This window comes from Strix aluco, chromosome 5, assembly GCF_031877795.1.
Source record: "Strix aluco isolate bStrAlu1 chromosome 5, bStrAlu1.hap1, whole genome shotgun sequence".
In the NCBI taxonomy this organism is placed as follows: domain Eukaryota; kingdom Metazoa; phylum Chordata; class Aves; order Strigiformes; family Strigidae; genus Strix; species Strix aluco.
The window spans coordinates 24,429,509-24,446,753 of NC_133935.1; the positions used below are offsets into that span (position 1 = coordinate 24,429,509).

Here is a 17,245-nt window from a genome sequence, read left to right on the forward strand (position 1 = left end):
TTGTCTGACTCCTGACTTCTTACTGAGCCACTGCTCTTTGCCTCAATCAGAGACTACACAGCATTACTGTATGAGATTATACAATTCTTATATTCTTACAGTCTTAACTCAGTTCATCCAGACTGGGAGAAATTTAGCTGTCTCTGCTGCAGTGGAAACCTGGGTGTTAAACCCTTAACAGTGTGTACAGGATCATAGTGAACACCAGAAGTAGCGCTGTTGTGTCCTCAGCAGCATGTAACAAACAACACATGGGCCTATGTCTGAGCTAAAGAAATCTGAGGCAATAACCATATAACAGCTGTTCAGTGTATATTTTAGTTCCTAGATTCACATTTAAATCACTCTGATACTGGAAGAAGGAAGGGAGGGAAAACAAAGAGAACAAAACAGAAGGTGACTTGCATGGTAAGTGCTAGTGGATGATATTTTTATCTACTTTCAGGCGTCTGAAGAACCCTGTGTAAACAGCTGGGTCAGGGACTGCTAACCCTATATATATATACTGGCTTGAACTCTTCCAAAGTAAACACTTTCTAGTTTCAGTAACAAGCCAGGTACGTTATGAGCTTAATTCCCAACAGAGATATTATCATAGATGTAACTATGCTTAAGAAGTTTTGTAGGTCTAAGTAGTTCAACCGGCAAGGCTTTTATTCCCCATTGTCCCCATGTCCAGTGTAGCATTTACACTGCTGAGGGTAAGGTTATGGTTGTTGCTAAAATAAACTGAACCAAAATAGCTAATCCAGGAGGTAGGAAGTTCTGTGAAAAAAGTTCTGAGCCTGTGGAGCTTTTTCTCTTCAGGAGGAACTGACTTCTCAGCTGAAAATCAAGAATATTGATCTTTTATTGTTTTCCCCATTCTTTAGGGGGATTGGCTTATTTAGGGTTTTTTTTGGTTGGTTGGGGTTTTTTCTGGTCTCATTTCACCACTCTAGGATTTTAATGAGATGAACGCCTTTCATAAATTGACTGAGAGACACTGATGATCCAGGCAAGTTCATAGGTGAATCGACAGCTGTATTGGGAACAATATTTTTGGCAAATGATCTAACCTGGAATTTCATCTGAGAGGTGACGATCTGATATGGTTTTGTGAACCACTGGCCTGGCATAATGGAGAGGTTTGTAGGCTTCAGCCTGTGATGCTTCTTACTAAAAAATCACCTTGAGTTATAATGGAAAAAGTGCTCTAAGGAGTAGAAAAAAAATTAGTCTCATTCTTCATTGCCTTTTCCCTTATATAAAGTTGCCTTGCCAATATGTAACACTTTTATTTACACCTAGCAACGTTTTACATTCAGCTCATACAAGTGCAGCTGAATCAAGTCTGCAAAATCGTGGAAGAATTCTATCCCAAGAAGTCTAAAAGGAAAAGTACTAAAAATCCCAATGAAAATAAATAGTCAAGAGCTTTTATGCTGACAATATAGGAGCACAAGCTCTTGTTCCACTTAGTACAGAATCACAGAATCATCTAGGTTGGAAAGGACCTTGAAGATCATCTAGTCCAACCGTTAACCTAACACTGCCAGTTCCCGACTACACCATATCCCTAAGTGCTATGTCAACCCAACTCTTAAACCCCTCCAGGGATGGGGACTCCACCACCTCCCTGGACAGCCCATTCCAACGCCTAACAACCCGTTCTGTAAAGAAATGCTTCCTAATATCTAGTCTAAACCTTCCCTGGTGCAACTTGAGGCCATTACCTCTTGTCCTATCGCTTGTTACTTGGTTAAAGAGACTCATCCCCAGTTCTCTGCAACCTCCTTTCAGGTAGTTGTAGAGGGCAATGAGTTCTCCTCTCAGCCTCCTCTTCTCCAGACTAAACAACCCCAGTTCCCTCAGCCGCTCCTCGTACGACATGTGCTCCAGACCCTTCACCAGCTTCGTTGCCCTTCTCTGGACACGCTCGAGTAATTCAATGTCCTTTTTGTAGTGAGGGGCCCAAAACTGAACACAGTAATCAAGGTGCGGCCTCACCAGTGCCAAGTACAGGAGCAAGATTGCTTCCCTGTCCCTGCTGGCCACGCTATTTCTGATACAAGCCAGGATGCCATTGGCCTTCTTGGCCACCTGGGCACACTGCTGGCTCATGTTCAGCTGGCTGTCAATCAACACCCCCAGGTCCCTCTCTGACTGGCAGCTCTCCAGCCACTCCTCCCCAAGCCTGTAGCGCTGCTGGGGGTTGTTGTGGCTGAAGTGCAGCACCCGGCATTTGGCCTTATTGAAACTCCTCCAGTTGGCCTTAGCCCATCGCTCCAGCCTGTCCAGATCTCTCTGCAGAGCCTCCCTACCCTTGAGCAGATCAACACTCCCACCCAGCTTGGTGTTGTGTGCAAACTTACTGAGGGTGCACTCGATCCCCTTGTCGAGATCATCAATAAAGATGTTAAACAGGAGAGGCCCCAAAACCGAGCCCTGGGGGACACCACTCATGACCGGCCACCAACTGGATTTAACTCCATTCACCACAACTCTCTGGGCCCGGCCATCCAGCCAGTTTTTTACCCAGCAAAGCGTGTGCTCATCCAAGTCTCGAGCAGCCAGTTTTGCCAGGAGAATGCTGTGGGAAACGGTGTCAAAGGCCTTACTGAAGTCAAGGTAAACTACACCCACAGCCTTTCCTTCATCCAATAAGCAGGTCACCCTGTCGTAGAAGGAGAGCAGGTTTGTCAAGCAGGACCTGCCTTTCATAAACCCATGCTGACTGGGCCTGATCATCTGATTGTCCCACATGTGTTGTATGATGGTACTCAGGATGAGCTGCTCCATCACCTTCCTGGGCACTGATGTCAAGCTGACAGGCCTGTAATTTCCTGGATCATCCTTCCGACCCTTTTTATAGATGGGCATCACATTGGCCAGTTTCCAATCTGTCAGGACCTCCCCAGTCAGCCAGGACTGCTGGTAAGTGATGGAGAGCGGCTTGGCAAGCACCCCAGCCAGCTCCTTCAGCACCCTCGGGTGTATCCCGTCTGGTCCCATAGACTTGTGTGTGTCTGTGTGATGCAGTAGGTCACTGACTATCTCCTCCTGGATTGTGGGGGGGTCGTTCTCCCAGTCTCTGTCCTCTGGCTGAGGAGGCTGGATTCCCTCAGTACAACTAGTCTTGTTATTAAAGACTGAGGCAAAGAAGGCATTAAGCACCTCAGCCTTTTCCTCATCACTTGTTACCATGTTTCCTCTTGCATCTAGCAGGGGATGGAGACTCTCCCTGGTCTTTCTTTTGCTACTGACATACTTATAGAAACATTTCTTGTTATCCTTGATTGCTGAAGCCAGGATAATTTCCAGCTGGGCTTTAGACCTCCTGATTTCTGCCCTGCATAGCCTCACAGCATCTTTGTAATCACTGTGAGTGGCTAGTCCCTTCTTCCAAAGGCTGTAAACTCTCCTTTTCTCCCTGAGTTGCAACCAAAGCTCCCTGTTCAGCCAGGGTCGTCTTCTCTGTCGCCGGCTTCCCTTACAGCACCTGGGGACTGCCTGTTCCTGAGCCATTAACACTTCCTTTTTAAAGAGTGCCCAGCCTTCCTGGACCCCTATACCCTTCAGGATTGTCTCCCAAGGGATCCTTTCAAGCAGGTGCCTAAACAAGACAAAGTCAGCCCTTTTGAAGTCCAGGATGTCAGTTCTGCTTAGCCCTCCCCTGGCCTCTCTAAGAATAGAGAACTCTGTTATTTCATGATCACTGTGCCCTAGTTGTCCTCCGACCACCACATTGTCCGCCAGTCCTTCTCTGTTCACAAAGAGGAGATCCAGCAGGGCACCTTCTCTGGTCGGTTCTCTCACCAGTTGCGTCAGGAAGTTGTCTCCCACACATTCCAGGAATCTCTGGGACGGGTCCCTCTCTGCTATGTTGTATTTCCAGCAGATGTCTGGGAAGTTAAAGTCTGCACAAGAACAAGGGCAAGCGATCATGAGATTTCTCCTAAATACCTATAGAATATTTCATCCACCTCTCTGTCCTGGTTAGGTGGCCTATAATAGACTCCTACTACAACATCTGCCCTGTTGGCCTTCCCCTTGATTCTAACGCAAAGACACTCTACCCTGTCTTCACTACACTTGTGCTCAAAGCAATCATAAGAGTCCCTAACATACAGCGCCACCCCACCACCTCTCCTTCCTTGTCTGTCCCTTCTAAAGAGCTTGTAGCCCTCAACAGGCGCAGTCCAGTCATGGGAGACATCCCACCATGTTTCTGTAATGCCACAACATCATAATTTTCCTGTTGCATCATGGCTTCAAGCTCCTCCTGTTTGTTACCCATGCTGTGTGCATTGGTATACATGCACTTCAGATGGGCTGATGTTTTCCCCCCTTCCCCTTTCAGATCTAGTTTAAAGCTCTGTCAATAAGCCCAGCTAACTCCTGCCCCAAGATCCTCTTCCCCCTCTGGGACAGGTGCATTCCATCTAATGCCAAAAGGTCTGGTGCCCTGTATGCCAACCCATGATTGAAAAATCCAAAGCCCTGATGGTAACACCAGTCTTGGAGCCACAAGTTCATCTGTTGAGTTCCCCTGTATTCTTTTTCATCCATCCCCCCAACTGAAGGGATGGAGGAGAACACAATTTGTGCCCCTGACCTCTTAATCACTTTCCCCAAGGACCTGAAATCTCTCTTCATTGCTTTAGGACTTCTCCTAGTAATGTCGTCACTACCTACTTGAAAAACAAAAAAAACCCCAAAAAAAGTACAGTACTATTGTGGCTGTCGCTGAACTCACTGTAAAGCTGATCTGCTTTGTTAGTAGAGCAGCTAATGGAAATCTGACTTAATCCAGGAAGTGTAATTTCATTCTTTTTTGGCATGGCAGAGCTATACCAGAATGAAAGTTCTATTTGCACAAGGTAACAATCAATGGGAGTTAAGTTTGAGATAAACTAGACTTTAAAAAAAATAATTCTTACACAATTCAGACAATGGCAGCCAGTGATTATGCTAGAAGTGAAGATCTTTCTATTCTACCTTTTGGTAAATAAGGAATTTGAACTTCAGGCCCATCTCTGACTGTTCCTGATTCCACTGCAGAATTGCCTGTGAACTTGAGTGTGCCACTGATTTTAAAGACCAGTAGAGATCATTTAATTCTCTGCCTAAAATCCTCAGCTAAAAATTCATGCATCAAACCTATAACTTTTATTTGAGATACAAACTACTTACAAAAACGCTCTTCACTCTTGAGGTAAGGCTCAAATGGTGAGGGGAATCTATATTATTTACGCAAAGGTGTGACAAATTTATTCATTATCAAAAAAACTACGTATTTTAATTCCAGTTTGATTTTGTCTTGGTTTAACTTCTGTTGACTTGCATCATACTTTTTTTTTTTTTTTTTACTATATGAAAGCATAGTCTAGTATCAGTATCTAGAGATTGTATGCATTCTGTGACAAATAATTTATCTGTCTTTTGGATAAGTATTTACTTGGATAGTATAGTCTTTCCTCCTTTTTCACTCTCAAATCATTCTTTTTGTGCTTTTGTAAATCCTTTGCAATTTGTCTTTATCATTTTGAAGTAGGAATATCTGATTTGGATTTATTAGTTCAGTGACTGTTCACTGTTTCCAAGAGAAACATAACACCAGTATCCCATAACTGCTTGATATTATCTTCTTTTTGCATTCGAAGATCATCTTAGCTGTCTTAAATAGAATGTTGTGCTGGGAGGTTCAATGATCGCCTGCTGTGCCCCCTAACATGGTGAATTTTAAGACATGAATGAAATGTTATGCTAATCACATGGATCCATTGAAAGGACAGAAATGAGCTGAAATTTTTCCTCAGAATTTCATTGCACCTAATGCAAGTTTTACTCCAAAGCACTATGCCTGTGAAACATCCTCCTGTTTTTGCTTTGAAATTAGAGTGGCCTTATAAGGAAGGCATTTTCCCCTCTTATCCTTGCTATCATGTAAATTCTGATAATCTGCTTGGTTTCTAATGGTCAGAGTAGGAGGGAGTCCTCACTGGGAGCAGCAGTGGAATATTTACAGGGAAGTGAGTATTGAAGTTGTCTTTAAAAGTTACTGAGGGAAGAAACGGTTGGACTCAATGATCTTAAGGGTCTTTTCCAACCTAAATGATTCTATAAACAGTTAATCTGATTTAGATCTGTTTTTCTCTTGATGTAGCTTTCATTTGTGGCTTTGCTAGTATTCCCATTTGCTGATAACAGCAAATGAACAAAAGTAAGCATGATGCACTTCACAGATACTTTGCTTTCCTCTCCCTGAATGTGAACATCTTTCAAGGTGCCTGAGCTAGGGTGGACAAGCACGCAGACAGCAGAGCCAATTGTGGAGCAGAAACATTTTGGGGGTGGGGGTTTGGGGGTGAAGAGCAAACTAGCTGCACTGTTGTTCTGCTTCATTTTGGCATATTTGGCTCAATACAGTGCCATGCTCCATATTGTCTCTAATTCTGGAGCTGATACTGTCACAGCAACCTCAGCTGTCTTTGCACAGTACTGTGTGGACTAAATTTGTCTCCTGCACTGTCTCATCTATTAAGTTCCATTTAATCTGTCCTTCAACTTTTCTGAGGCTTATTTTCTGAAGTCACTCATCTGGCCTGCTTAGAACTGCACAATGAGGTTTCTTACTCCACACTGTGAGGTCAAAGGTCAAGATCTTGCTTTACTGATTGGTGGAGAAAACTCCTGGAGAGTGAAAGCAAATGAAATGTGGAATTCTGTGACCTCAGATTATACTTGCTAATAGACATGGAATTGTGTACCTTTGAAAAAGTGTGCCAAAAGTCATGCAAGCATATGCAAAATATAATTTTTCCCATTTCCAGAAGATAAAAAAATGAATAGCAATGAAGAAATAAACATCAATATGTGTATGTGTTAAATGTGTAAAATGCTTTCATGCAATCAAAGAAATAAAAGCTAGCAAGAAATAAGCTGTAGTGCTTTGAACAATCCTTTTATGAACTTTTCTCCCAGTAGTGTTGGAGGGAGTGTTTATCTACAGTTAGTGAACATGTCCCAAATTTAGTTTTTAATTACATTTTGTGATTGAACCCATTCTTGGTGAGAAAGGGAAAAGAGAACAAAAACCTTTTGAAGTTTGGCCAGCTATTTGTTTGCTAGCAATTTTAAAATTATTTTTAAAACAAAGTCAGATGTATTTGAAAAAACTTGCAGTACCCCTGCACAGTCAAAACTATGCATCCCATTTGCGTGTTTGCCCAGCGTGCTAAAGAACTGTCCCATTTTGTATCTTTGGTACACAGGATGGTTGAACAATCATAATGATTTCTGGTGTTGTTATTGTTCAATATGCAGCTTCCTACCTTGTTTACAACGTGCAATTAAGATTTCTGCTCTGAAGATCATATCTGTGATTTTCTTAAGAGCTGTTTTGCAGCATTCATTAGTGGTATCTGGAAGCTCCAGAAACATTAGCTAATTAGTTTACCACACTCATATGAGGGGAGATAGCTACATCATGCACATTTTTCTAGGGAAGCTTTTGTTGGAGTTAGCAGTACTTAGTCCTTTATAACTTCAGAGCATAGGTCCATTGACTTTCAGACGTAGATGTGAATGCTTAACACTTCAACAGACCAGACTCAAAGATATCAAGATAATGTCCCAGAAAAGGAAGAATACACAGTTAAGAACTGCATGTGAATCGGTTTAAGGTAAACAAAGCATCATGCTAGAGATCTGTGACACTCTGAGGAGTTAAATTAATTCACCTTTATTTTTCTCTACCCTTCTGCCCTTTACTTTTTCTACCATTCAATTTATGTGACAAATGAGATATATGTTCTAGAGAAAAGATCTTCTTTTGTGACGTTTGTATTTCATGCACCAAAATTCTCATGGGGAATGCGGAAAGTGCGATAGATGATGATACAACTGAAAAATGGTATCATAACATATAGCATATTATGTGTTAAAGCATATTTCCTAGCTTTTCTAAAAATCTCTTCAGCAAACTTAGAAACTCTTGACATACAGGATCATCAATACAAAATTAAGCATCTAGTTTCTCTAGAGCTTTTCCGCTGAGATTTTTCAAGACTCTTTTTGGTCACATTAGGGTGGTATTTTCAACTAATACAGTGGAAGCCGCTTTTGCACCACCAGTGTAGCACCACTGCAAAATTAGAGTGCTCAGTGGATAAAAGCACTTAAGTTTCTTAGCAAAAAATTTGTAAGATATCTGTATACCTAAGTAAAAATAAAAAATTATTTGCTTAAATCTTGTTCCCTGAAATGGTTCACATTTGCTGGAATTTCTTAAAGTATGTTCTCTACCAACCTTAAGCACGTACTCAGCATAAAAAGTCACGGTCTTAAATAGCTTTACTTCTGACTAAGGTCTAAAGTCCTAAAAGCAACTAGTTGTGGCAAAGGTCAGGTAGTCCTAACTGTAGAAAGTGCTGTCTGCCCAGCCTATAATAATGGTTAAATCTATTATGGTCAATGAACTTAGAGTCAAATGCAAATCAGGCTGTGCAACTAGTATTAGACAGTGATAATGACAAAGCTCATTGAAAGTCATTGTCACTCTCCACATAACCCACACAGTCAATTTGGTGCCCATGCTGTTAACCTCAGAAGGTCAACACTTCTGTTCCCAGAAGTGAAACATCATGTAAGACTAAGAGGATTGTAATTTAATTGTAATGATTTACACCCCATTAGCATTATTCTTTTATGGACTGCATTGTAGCAATTCTGCAGTGGACATCATTAGTGAACGTTTGAACCTTTAAGCATGGGTTCAGTAGGTATTGTGTATTTTCTTCCCATCAGGATAACATAAGCTCAAGTAAAAGAATGGGTAGCTGCAAGGTTTAAAGGTGATTTAGAAATATGTTGGTATTTGGGATGGTCTTATCTAGCAGTTTAATTTACATCTGCCTTTAGAAATTAATGAAGTTCAAATTGAAGTAAAAGGAGCAGCAAATAAAGAGTTGTGGAGTTGGAGGAAGAACATCTCTGAGTATCAGAAAATATCTCATTTTCTATTTTCTTTGTTCCCTCAGGATTTGTGACTGAGTCTTTACATCCTACCTCTCCCCCACAACCCCATTTCTCTCTTGCCTACCCATAACGCCCACCATGCTACCCAGTCCCCAGGTTCTCTCCTCATCCCCATTCCTTTTTAATTGTCTCCCTTATATCTTCAGTTACCAGCAACTTCCCTGCTCTCCCAAATTTTCCAGCAAGCCCAGGCAAGATTCAGCATGATATATTGCCAGCCAGCAGGCCAAATAGCACAAATCCTTACCTTTCGTGGGATCATTAATGTAGGTCTTGTTCCATTGCAGAGCTGCCATTTTTTCACAAACATGTGGGAACTGAGACCTCTCTTGCTCCTTCAAACTCTTTGAAGTTGATAAAATGGTTCAAAAAACAGAAAGACAAACCAACAGCATAATCACATGGTTCTTACTTCTTGGGGAAATCAAGCTTAACACAAGAGACCTTCTTTGTAGTATTAAGTCTAATGAGCATATCACACAGGTGTCTTTTCTGTTTGTTTTATTATTTAACAGTTTGACATTGACAAGGAAGCAGGAGAGAGACAGATTTACCATCGATACTGTATGGAACGGGCATCTGTACATTGTGCCCATGTGTTCACCACAGTTTCACAGATAACAGCTATAGAAGCAGAACATATGCTTAAAAGAAATCCTGGTAAGACCTGAACTGTTTTCTTATTATATTTCCTCTGAGTAGCTGCATTTCCTCAGGCTGAACGAAAATAATTAGAGATAGGTATACAAACGTGAAGAACGAGGACACATGCATAGGTATGTCTGTCTACACTACAGAGAATAACCAATTTTGAAAAGAAAAGTGCAGGTAATATCACTTGAAACAGATTCTAGTAGCATGTGTAATCTAGAAGAAATCAAGTTCAGCACCATTTAATAACTGCTTTCAGTATCATTTCAGGAGAGCATTAGTTTAACTCCATGGATGTTAGACTTTCTCTGCAAGGACATCTCAGCTTCAGTAGTTTTGTCTATAGCAGGGTTTCCAGTAATGTACTCAGTACGTGGTAATGTATTCAGGCCAACTGACAAAAGCAGAAGCTGGAATGTTTGTAATACATTTCACTAGCTTTTAGAGTGTGAGATTTGTTGCTTTGCTAGAGATGAGTGATATATTCTTTTAGAAATGCAACAAAAAGTTTCATATGCAAAACAGAATGTTAGATAAGTTTTGCTTTCCAATGCTAATGCTCTTTTTCTTTACTTAATATTGAAAATAAATATTGAAAGAGATGAGAAGGCAAAAACCAAACTGTAAATCAATACAGTTCATTTCCCTGTATCTCTCACAGATTGGAGTAGCAGTGTGGTTGTGGTCATCATGATCTGAGGACCTAACCATGATAAGTTTCATAGATAGACATAATATTTTCTATTAGACCAACCAGTACAGTTTGAAAAAATAGTTGAGGTATGTACCCAACAGGTTGTCTGATTTTCCCCTTTGTATTAGTCTCATGTTCCATGCATGGAGTTTGAATAAGGTCATGGTCCAGTTTGATGTGTCATTAAAGTTCTCTTTAAATCAGTACAGTGCTTTATAAGGACAAGCCCCAATACTCCATCTGCAGGTAAGCATCATGGGGGAAAATCTGCACAACAATTTTGAGACAATTTTTCAGTGTTCACATCTGAGTTGGTTATTTTAAGTATAGCAATGCTCAAATGACTTTGAGTTTTTTTGGTTTGCTTATTTGTAGATTTTTTTTTTTAGATGAATTGCAGTGCTAATTATAGTTTGGGACTGTTAACTTCAATGCTTAAGCCACATCATGGTTCATGCATCAGGATAAAAGAGTTGTCCACTGGATCTTTTGCCTTATTCATGACTAATTGTCAATAGGATGATGAACTTAGAAGATTTTTCCTTTTTATTTTAAACATGACAGCTGTGTCTTAAAAGTAATTTAAGTGTTCAGTCATCTAATCTGGGATATCTCTGAAAGGTCTTGGTTTTTGCCAAGTGCAGAGCACTTGACTTCTGAAAATCAGACTTCTGAAGTTGTTTTATATTGACACGAAGCTTCTCACCACAGCAGCTACTCTTGAAAACATAGCTTATGTATTGGGATTTTAGGAGACTGAAATGAGTCTGACTCCAGTTTAATTTGGGAGAGAAGATCTGCAGACTGCTTACAGATAGAACATCAGTTGAAGCTGAAGAGAATTCCATGCAGAGATTCACAGGCCTGAGCTTTTTTGATTATTCTTGCAACTTTGAAGAAACTGAGTAAATATGTTTCATGTTTGGGTTAAAAAATTCTTGACACATATCATGCTTCATGTTGACAGTGCTAGAAAAAAATTCAGTAGGAATTGGTACCCCAAATCCTGGGAGACAGTTATAAGTGGAAGAGGTGTTCTGATGGGAATAAGTACTTTAATAGTTTCTTTGAATCTTAGACCACAAATAAACTGTGTAAGAATCTATTCTCATACTATTTATTCTCTCTGAAGTTGTGAAATGCACATAGGCATTGGCTGTTGGTTCAGAAAGGTCAGCAATCCTTCAGTAGATCATTAAGCTTGAATTCTGCAAAGGAACGTGAATACTGAAAGAATGTGTGCACTTCTTGATCCACTTTAAAAATAAACTTTTAAAAGGGGAAGCCGGAATTGGCATAATTAACTTTTATTTTCATTTGAATTTATTGAGAGGTAACCTTTGTAACAAACCTGTTAAGTCAGTATAACTGAGGAAGTGTGCTAAGTAGAGCAGTCTCTGCTACTTCTAATTAACATTAAACTTGGATTAGAATTTAAATTATAAATCTCATCACTTGGAAAAGCCCCTTTAAAATTCAGTAGACATGATTGCATAGAGAGCTTTTGCACCAGGACAAAGGCCGATTTGCCAGTCTGAACTTGGCAGAATGACTGCTTGCATTACGCCGATTTCACTTGCTGCTGTTGTTATTTGATCAGTAATTTATCAAACCATATTTGTAAAACTTGAATATCTAATGTTGAACCTGTTTTCTTCGATGTATCATGCAAGATTCTGTCAGTGGTCATAAGTTATATTCCCGTGATTTGAAAATGGATATTATGGGATTTCTAATATTTTCATTCAGGTATGAAACACATTTCTTATTAGCAGTAGAGAAGACTTTGAATCAGAATTCCAAGAGACTTAGGTATTGATTAAGATTTAGATCTAGACTTCATATCTGTATATATTTGATCAAAATCATAGAAGCAAACTCTGAAAAAGTATGATTCAAGCCTGAATCTTAATGACTTAATCAACAGAAAACATCACACTGTACTATTATTACTTAAATCAATGCCAGTTTCTTTCCTATAAATACAGAAGTCAAAGCATTCTGGTGTGACCTACCTGGGACAATTTTAAAATAGAAATGTCATTAATTCGTTAAACAGCAAAAAACCCAAACCACTTAAAATAGGAATAAAGCTCTTTTTCTTCACTTCTTCCCTAGGGCAAGGGCACATTGCCTCACATGTATTCAAAATATTATTGTATGTTGAGCAGAAATAGTGAACTGGGTGCTTTGGGCCACCGCGTCTGTTCTGTATCTCAAAGGCTTAAATAAGAGATGGATTGAGCCCCAGTCCTGATGAAAGGGTAAATGAAGCTGCAGTTGAATCAAAGAACATGGGAGTGAGTTATATACAGGCTGCTGAAGATGGGTGAGAGTGTCCAAAACTCCCTGATAAATAAATATGAGACAGTGTATGGAAACTGGCCAGAAATACCCAGTCAAGGATTCTTACTTTATTGGGAAGAGCTTGAAATTATTGCAGTCTCAAAGCTATGTTCTGCATGATCCAGTTCTTCCATGCTGTACAAGAAGCAGGTCAGAAGAAGAAGATATGTTGTTGGTAAAGACAAAGAGAAATGCAGGGTGTTTCTGCTCTGTTCCCCCACTTATATGAGGTCACATAGTTCTTTTTTCAGAGCAGTTTCTAGTGCTGGGCAATAGAAGACAAGAGCACAAGTTTTCTTGCCAGGCCCACCAAGACTCCTTTCTTGTCACTGAGAACCAAATCCTAAGTACCTAACAAGTAGATTTCCTGGTAAAGGCTGGTCTTTAGTTTCAAATGCGGTATTTCAGACAGAGCCATCAAAATTTTTGGTATTTCATGGCTACTAATAAAGGTTATATTTTTATCTACTGCTGTTTAACCTAGAGAGCCTCAAAATCCTTTACAAGATAAAGATTAATCAGAGATCACTTACCTGGCAGGGAAATACATATACTGCTAAAGTAAACTGTAAATTTCAAGGATGTCATTAAAAATGGCTGTGGCATTTGCATGAAAAATGTCAGGCAGGTATACTGGACAGCATATGGAAAACTGATTGTACTTATTTTGAGATCATCTTGACATGAAATCAACCAAAGGAGCCACAGATGTTTTAAAGATGTCTCCATAAGTCTCCCCGGAAATGAGACAGTTTTGTGTTAGGTCAGATGCTTAATGCTAGACATGCAAACCTCTGCTTTTGGGGGAAGGGACAGGAAACCCTGAATGTCAGACATCCTTGACCAAAAGACCACAATAGAAGTAATGTTCAGGTCCTGCATTGGTGGCAAACAAGAGATTGTAGTCCTATCAGTAAACCCTCATGTATGGGGGGAGTTAACCATGTGCACTGAGATCAAAGAGATGCTGTTTTATTTGCGTGAACCATGTGTGGTAGGGAATGAGATCTTACTGAATGTCCTTTGGAAGATGCTTAGAACGTTTAAAATTACTACAATTAATGGTTGTGGTTACTAGACACCTGATGACACTTGCCAGGAAAACAAGTGTGAAGTTGGCACCAGTGCATCCTCTAATAATTAGTGCTTCTTGCTCCTTTGAAGAAACTGGTATCATAAATAAGAATAGGTCTATTTAAGTCAGTTGTGTTACTATGAAATACATCTTCTGAGGAACTGACCTCCCCTTTCATTTCCATACATGGCTTTCATGGCCAACTCAAAGAAAAGAAAAAGGCATTCTTTCCATTTACTTCAACTAGATTTAGGGCAAGCCTTTAAATAGCTGCTGTGCTCTACCAGAAAGGTGAAGAGTGACTGAATTTCAGTGTTGGTTGGAACAAGCTATGTTTATCCTTATAACTCTGTGTATATCCTATAACTCTACCTTTAGAAGATACTGGAAATAAACAGATTTTAATTGTAAGATGCTTTGGAATCTTTGAGGAGAGCAGCCATAAAAATGTAAAGCATACTATTCTGTGGATATTTTTAGGAGAAATCCAACAGATTACTGAAAGGTGATCTTTTCAAAAAGTTGTTTTATATTCTCCCTTTTCTGGTAAATCCTCAGAAGTCTTGACAGAACAGACCTCTCTTGTGCCATGCAGTAAACAAGTGCATAGTACAACACAGTTTCTGCTTTCAAGAGCTTTCAATGTATGGTTGTAGTGCAGGTAACAGTGATATCAAGAATAAAGAGGTAAAGGGCATATTGCACAAAAACTATATGGCTAACTGGAGACAATACTTAAGTCTTGAGAGGATAAAAGGGCATGGGGAGACCTCACTGTTCAGCAGGGTCTGTGCTAATGTTCAGTACAGGTCAAAATGGTACAAAGCCACTTCAGTGCTATAGACAGTGGAGTGCCACATGCAGTAGCTTTGTGGAGTACGCTGGTGGAGGAGACCATTGTGTTAGACAGTGCTGTTCCCTATCCGTGAGTAATAAGAGTACATACCCTGTTCACGTACTGACAACTGAAAGACACATTGGTTCTTCCCTTTAAGTTTTCTCTGACTCTGAAGATGTCTACCTCTGCCTTTTCTCTGCTTTTCCAGATATTGTCACCCCAAATGGCTTGAACATTAAGAAATTTTCAGCAATGCATGAGTTTCAGAATTTGCATTCCATGTACAAGGCTAGGATCCAAGAGTTCATTCGAGGTCATTTCTATGGGTATGCTTTTACTTTTCAAAAATTAGCAATGGTTGTCCAAAACTATTTAAAGCAAGAACCAAAGCAGGAAGACTAACAAGTACTTTATAGAGGAGATGAAATGTTACCAGCTTATTTGAATGTCTGGGATTTCTCAGTCAGAAGCTAAAGGAATTTTAGACACCAGTTCTAACTCTGCTTAACAGATTGTGGAATCAGGCAGAAGGTCTTGACTTTTTCACTATTTACCCAAGATGCAGTTTATTAGATTAAGACAGTCATCTTAGGTTAAAGAACAGCAGAAAAGCCTCACTTTTGTAATTTTCTTGGGTTAATAAATTCCTCCAGAATAGAAAACTGTTGTGTATTTGGTTATATGTTGAGAAATACTTTGTCCTTGTCTGTTTGTTTGCTTGGTTTCAGCCACCTTGACTTCAGTCTTGAGAAGACCTTATTTTTCTTCATTGCTGGGAGATATGAATTTTCCAACAAAGGAGCTGATATGTTTCTAGAAGCCTTATCAAGATTAAACTTTTTGCTGAGGGTAAGAAAGCTTCTGCAAATGTACATAACATAGAGTTTATGCTCAAACTTATCATACCATGGAAGTCACCTGCAAGAATTTTCATGCCATACTTTGGTTTATAGAACAATAATTATGGGATATTCCAAGTTTTCATAAAGTTCTCTCCCTGAATCGTCAGAGTATATAACAATCTTGGGCTGCTTAGAAATAGTTGATTACATAGCTCAAGAAGTTAATCCATGGTTACTTCCCTTGTGTTTCAAGAAAAATACTGAAAACATGAATTGATAATTTACCCAGAGAGTCTACATATCAGAAGGCAAATAAAAATAATACTTTAATGATGAAATTTAAAAGTATCTTTTTAGGCAAATTGCTTATTCCATTAAGACCTGACCATGCTCTTTTAAATCTTTGAGTACCATTATCACATTGGATGGGAATCTTGCAGTAAAATTCACAGTGTGGCAGTGGCCTGATGAATAAGCATGGAGAAGCCACTCACTCCTCCATGCTTCTGTTTCCCCAGGTAAAAAATGAGTGCAATATTTCTAAATGCCTTTATGAAGTACTTTAATGAAGATAAGACCTAGGCCTTGTCATGATCAAAGAGCAGAGCACTCACCACCTACAAATGAGGTCATTGAAAACTTCTCCAGATGTGTCTCAAAGACTGAAACATTTAAAATAAAAAAAATGCTAGTCAGTTTTCAGTCATCTAGCAAGGATCAACTGGCTGTTGTCCTAGACTCTCTCTTTTGTACCTTATCATTTAAATGATACGGAAAATCTGGATAAAAATCTTGATACTATGTTGTCAGCAGGGCTGAAAAAATATTAATTTCCAAAGACCTAAATACACTTGTTCTACCATCACCAGCTCTTAATACACCATTAGAGCCTGTGAAATTTCTGGAAATGCTTAATCCATTCACTCACACAACAGGTCACCTCATAACTTAAGTATTTCTTCCACAGCTTTTGCCAAACAGCTGACTTCTATTGTTTGGCAATGCTGTGCAATGTCAGGTACCTTTTAATGGCTTTTACATAGCTATTAACTATGAATGCTAATAATGTGGAAGGTCTTATGTAGTAAGAGGGAAAGAATTGCTTGAGCAATGATTGCAGCAATCTCTTATTTAATGATTTATATGACATCAATGCCAAGCTAGGCTGATGGATAGTCAAAGGAAACTGAGGCTAGTTTTCCAGAGCTCTCTAGAACAGTGTACTGGGAATTTCTTCTCCCATAAGCTGAGCCTGGCTTTATTGCATTACTGTTCCAATGTGCATGCCAGCATCTGGTTAGCTATTCAAAGAACACTTGCTCTGTAATTATTTCAAGAAGTAATTCCATTGGGAACAGCAGAATACCTGTACTACTGGTGAATCTGAGAATGATAGTGCTTCTTAAACAAGTCCCAGTGGTGTGCCTGAACCTAAAAAATACATAGCATTAGATGGAATTATCTTATTTTATAGAGTCCTTTTCCTTTGCTACTTGAAAACCTTACTAACATTATGGAAATAAAATATGAATGGTGGGACAGATTGTTAATACACACTGAGACATCATAGCATGATGGACTTTGAACCTGCCTTGAAGAGGGGGAAGGGAAGAATCTTAAAACGATAGATGACTCCCATAGGTTGTTTTATACTATGCATTTCCCTGTACCTCAGTCTTAAAGAATGCATGCTAAAGCATGTTTGTGTGTCTAAAGTTTAGAATCGAGGCAGTTCAAAATATTTTACAGCTCTGAACAGAGTTCATCCATAGCATTTC

The 17,245-nt window shown here is 39.5% G+C and overlaps 1 protein-coding gene across 6 annotated transcripts in view; it reads left to right on the forward strand.

The window, feature by feature from the left end:
* GYS2 (glycogen synthase 2) overlaps positions 1-17,245 on the forward strand; it is a 55,447-nt gene that overhangs the window by 17,730 nt on the left and 20,472 nt on the right. For all 6 annotated transcript variants that reach the window (XM_074826425.1, XM_074826426.1, XM_074826430.1 and 3 more), the window contains 3 exons: positions 9,537-9,681; positions 14,834-14,951; positions 15,354-15,474. In XM_074826425.1, coding sequence (XP_074682526.1) covers positions 9,537-9,681; positions 14,834-14,951; positions 15,354-15,474 — 384 coding nt within the window. The remainder of the gene's footprint in view (positions 1-9,536; positions 9,682-14,833; positions 14,952-15,353; positions 15,475-17,245) is intronic.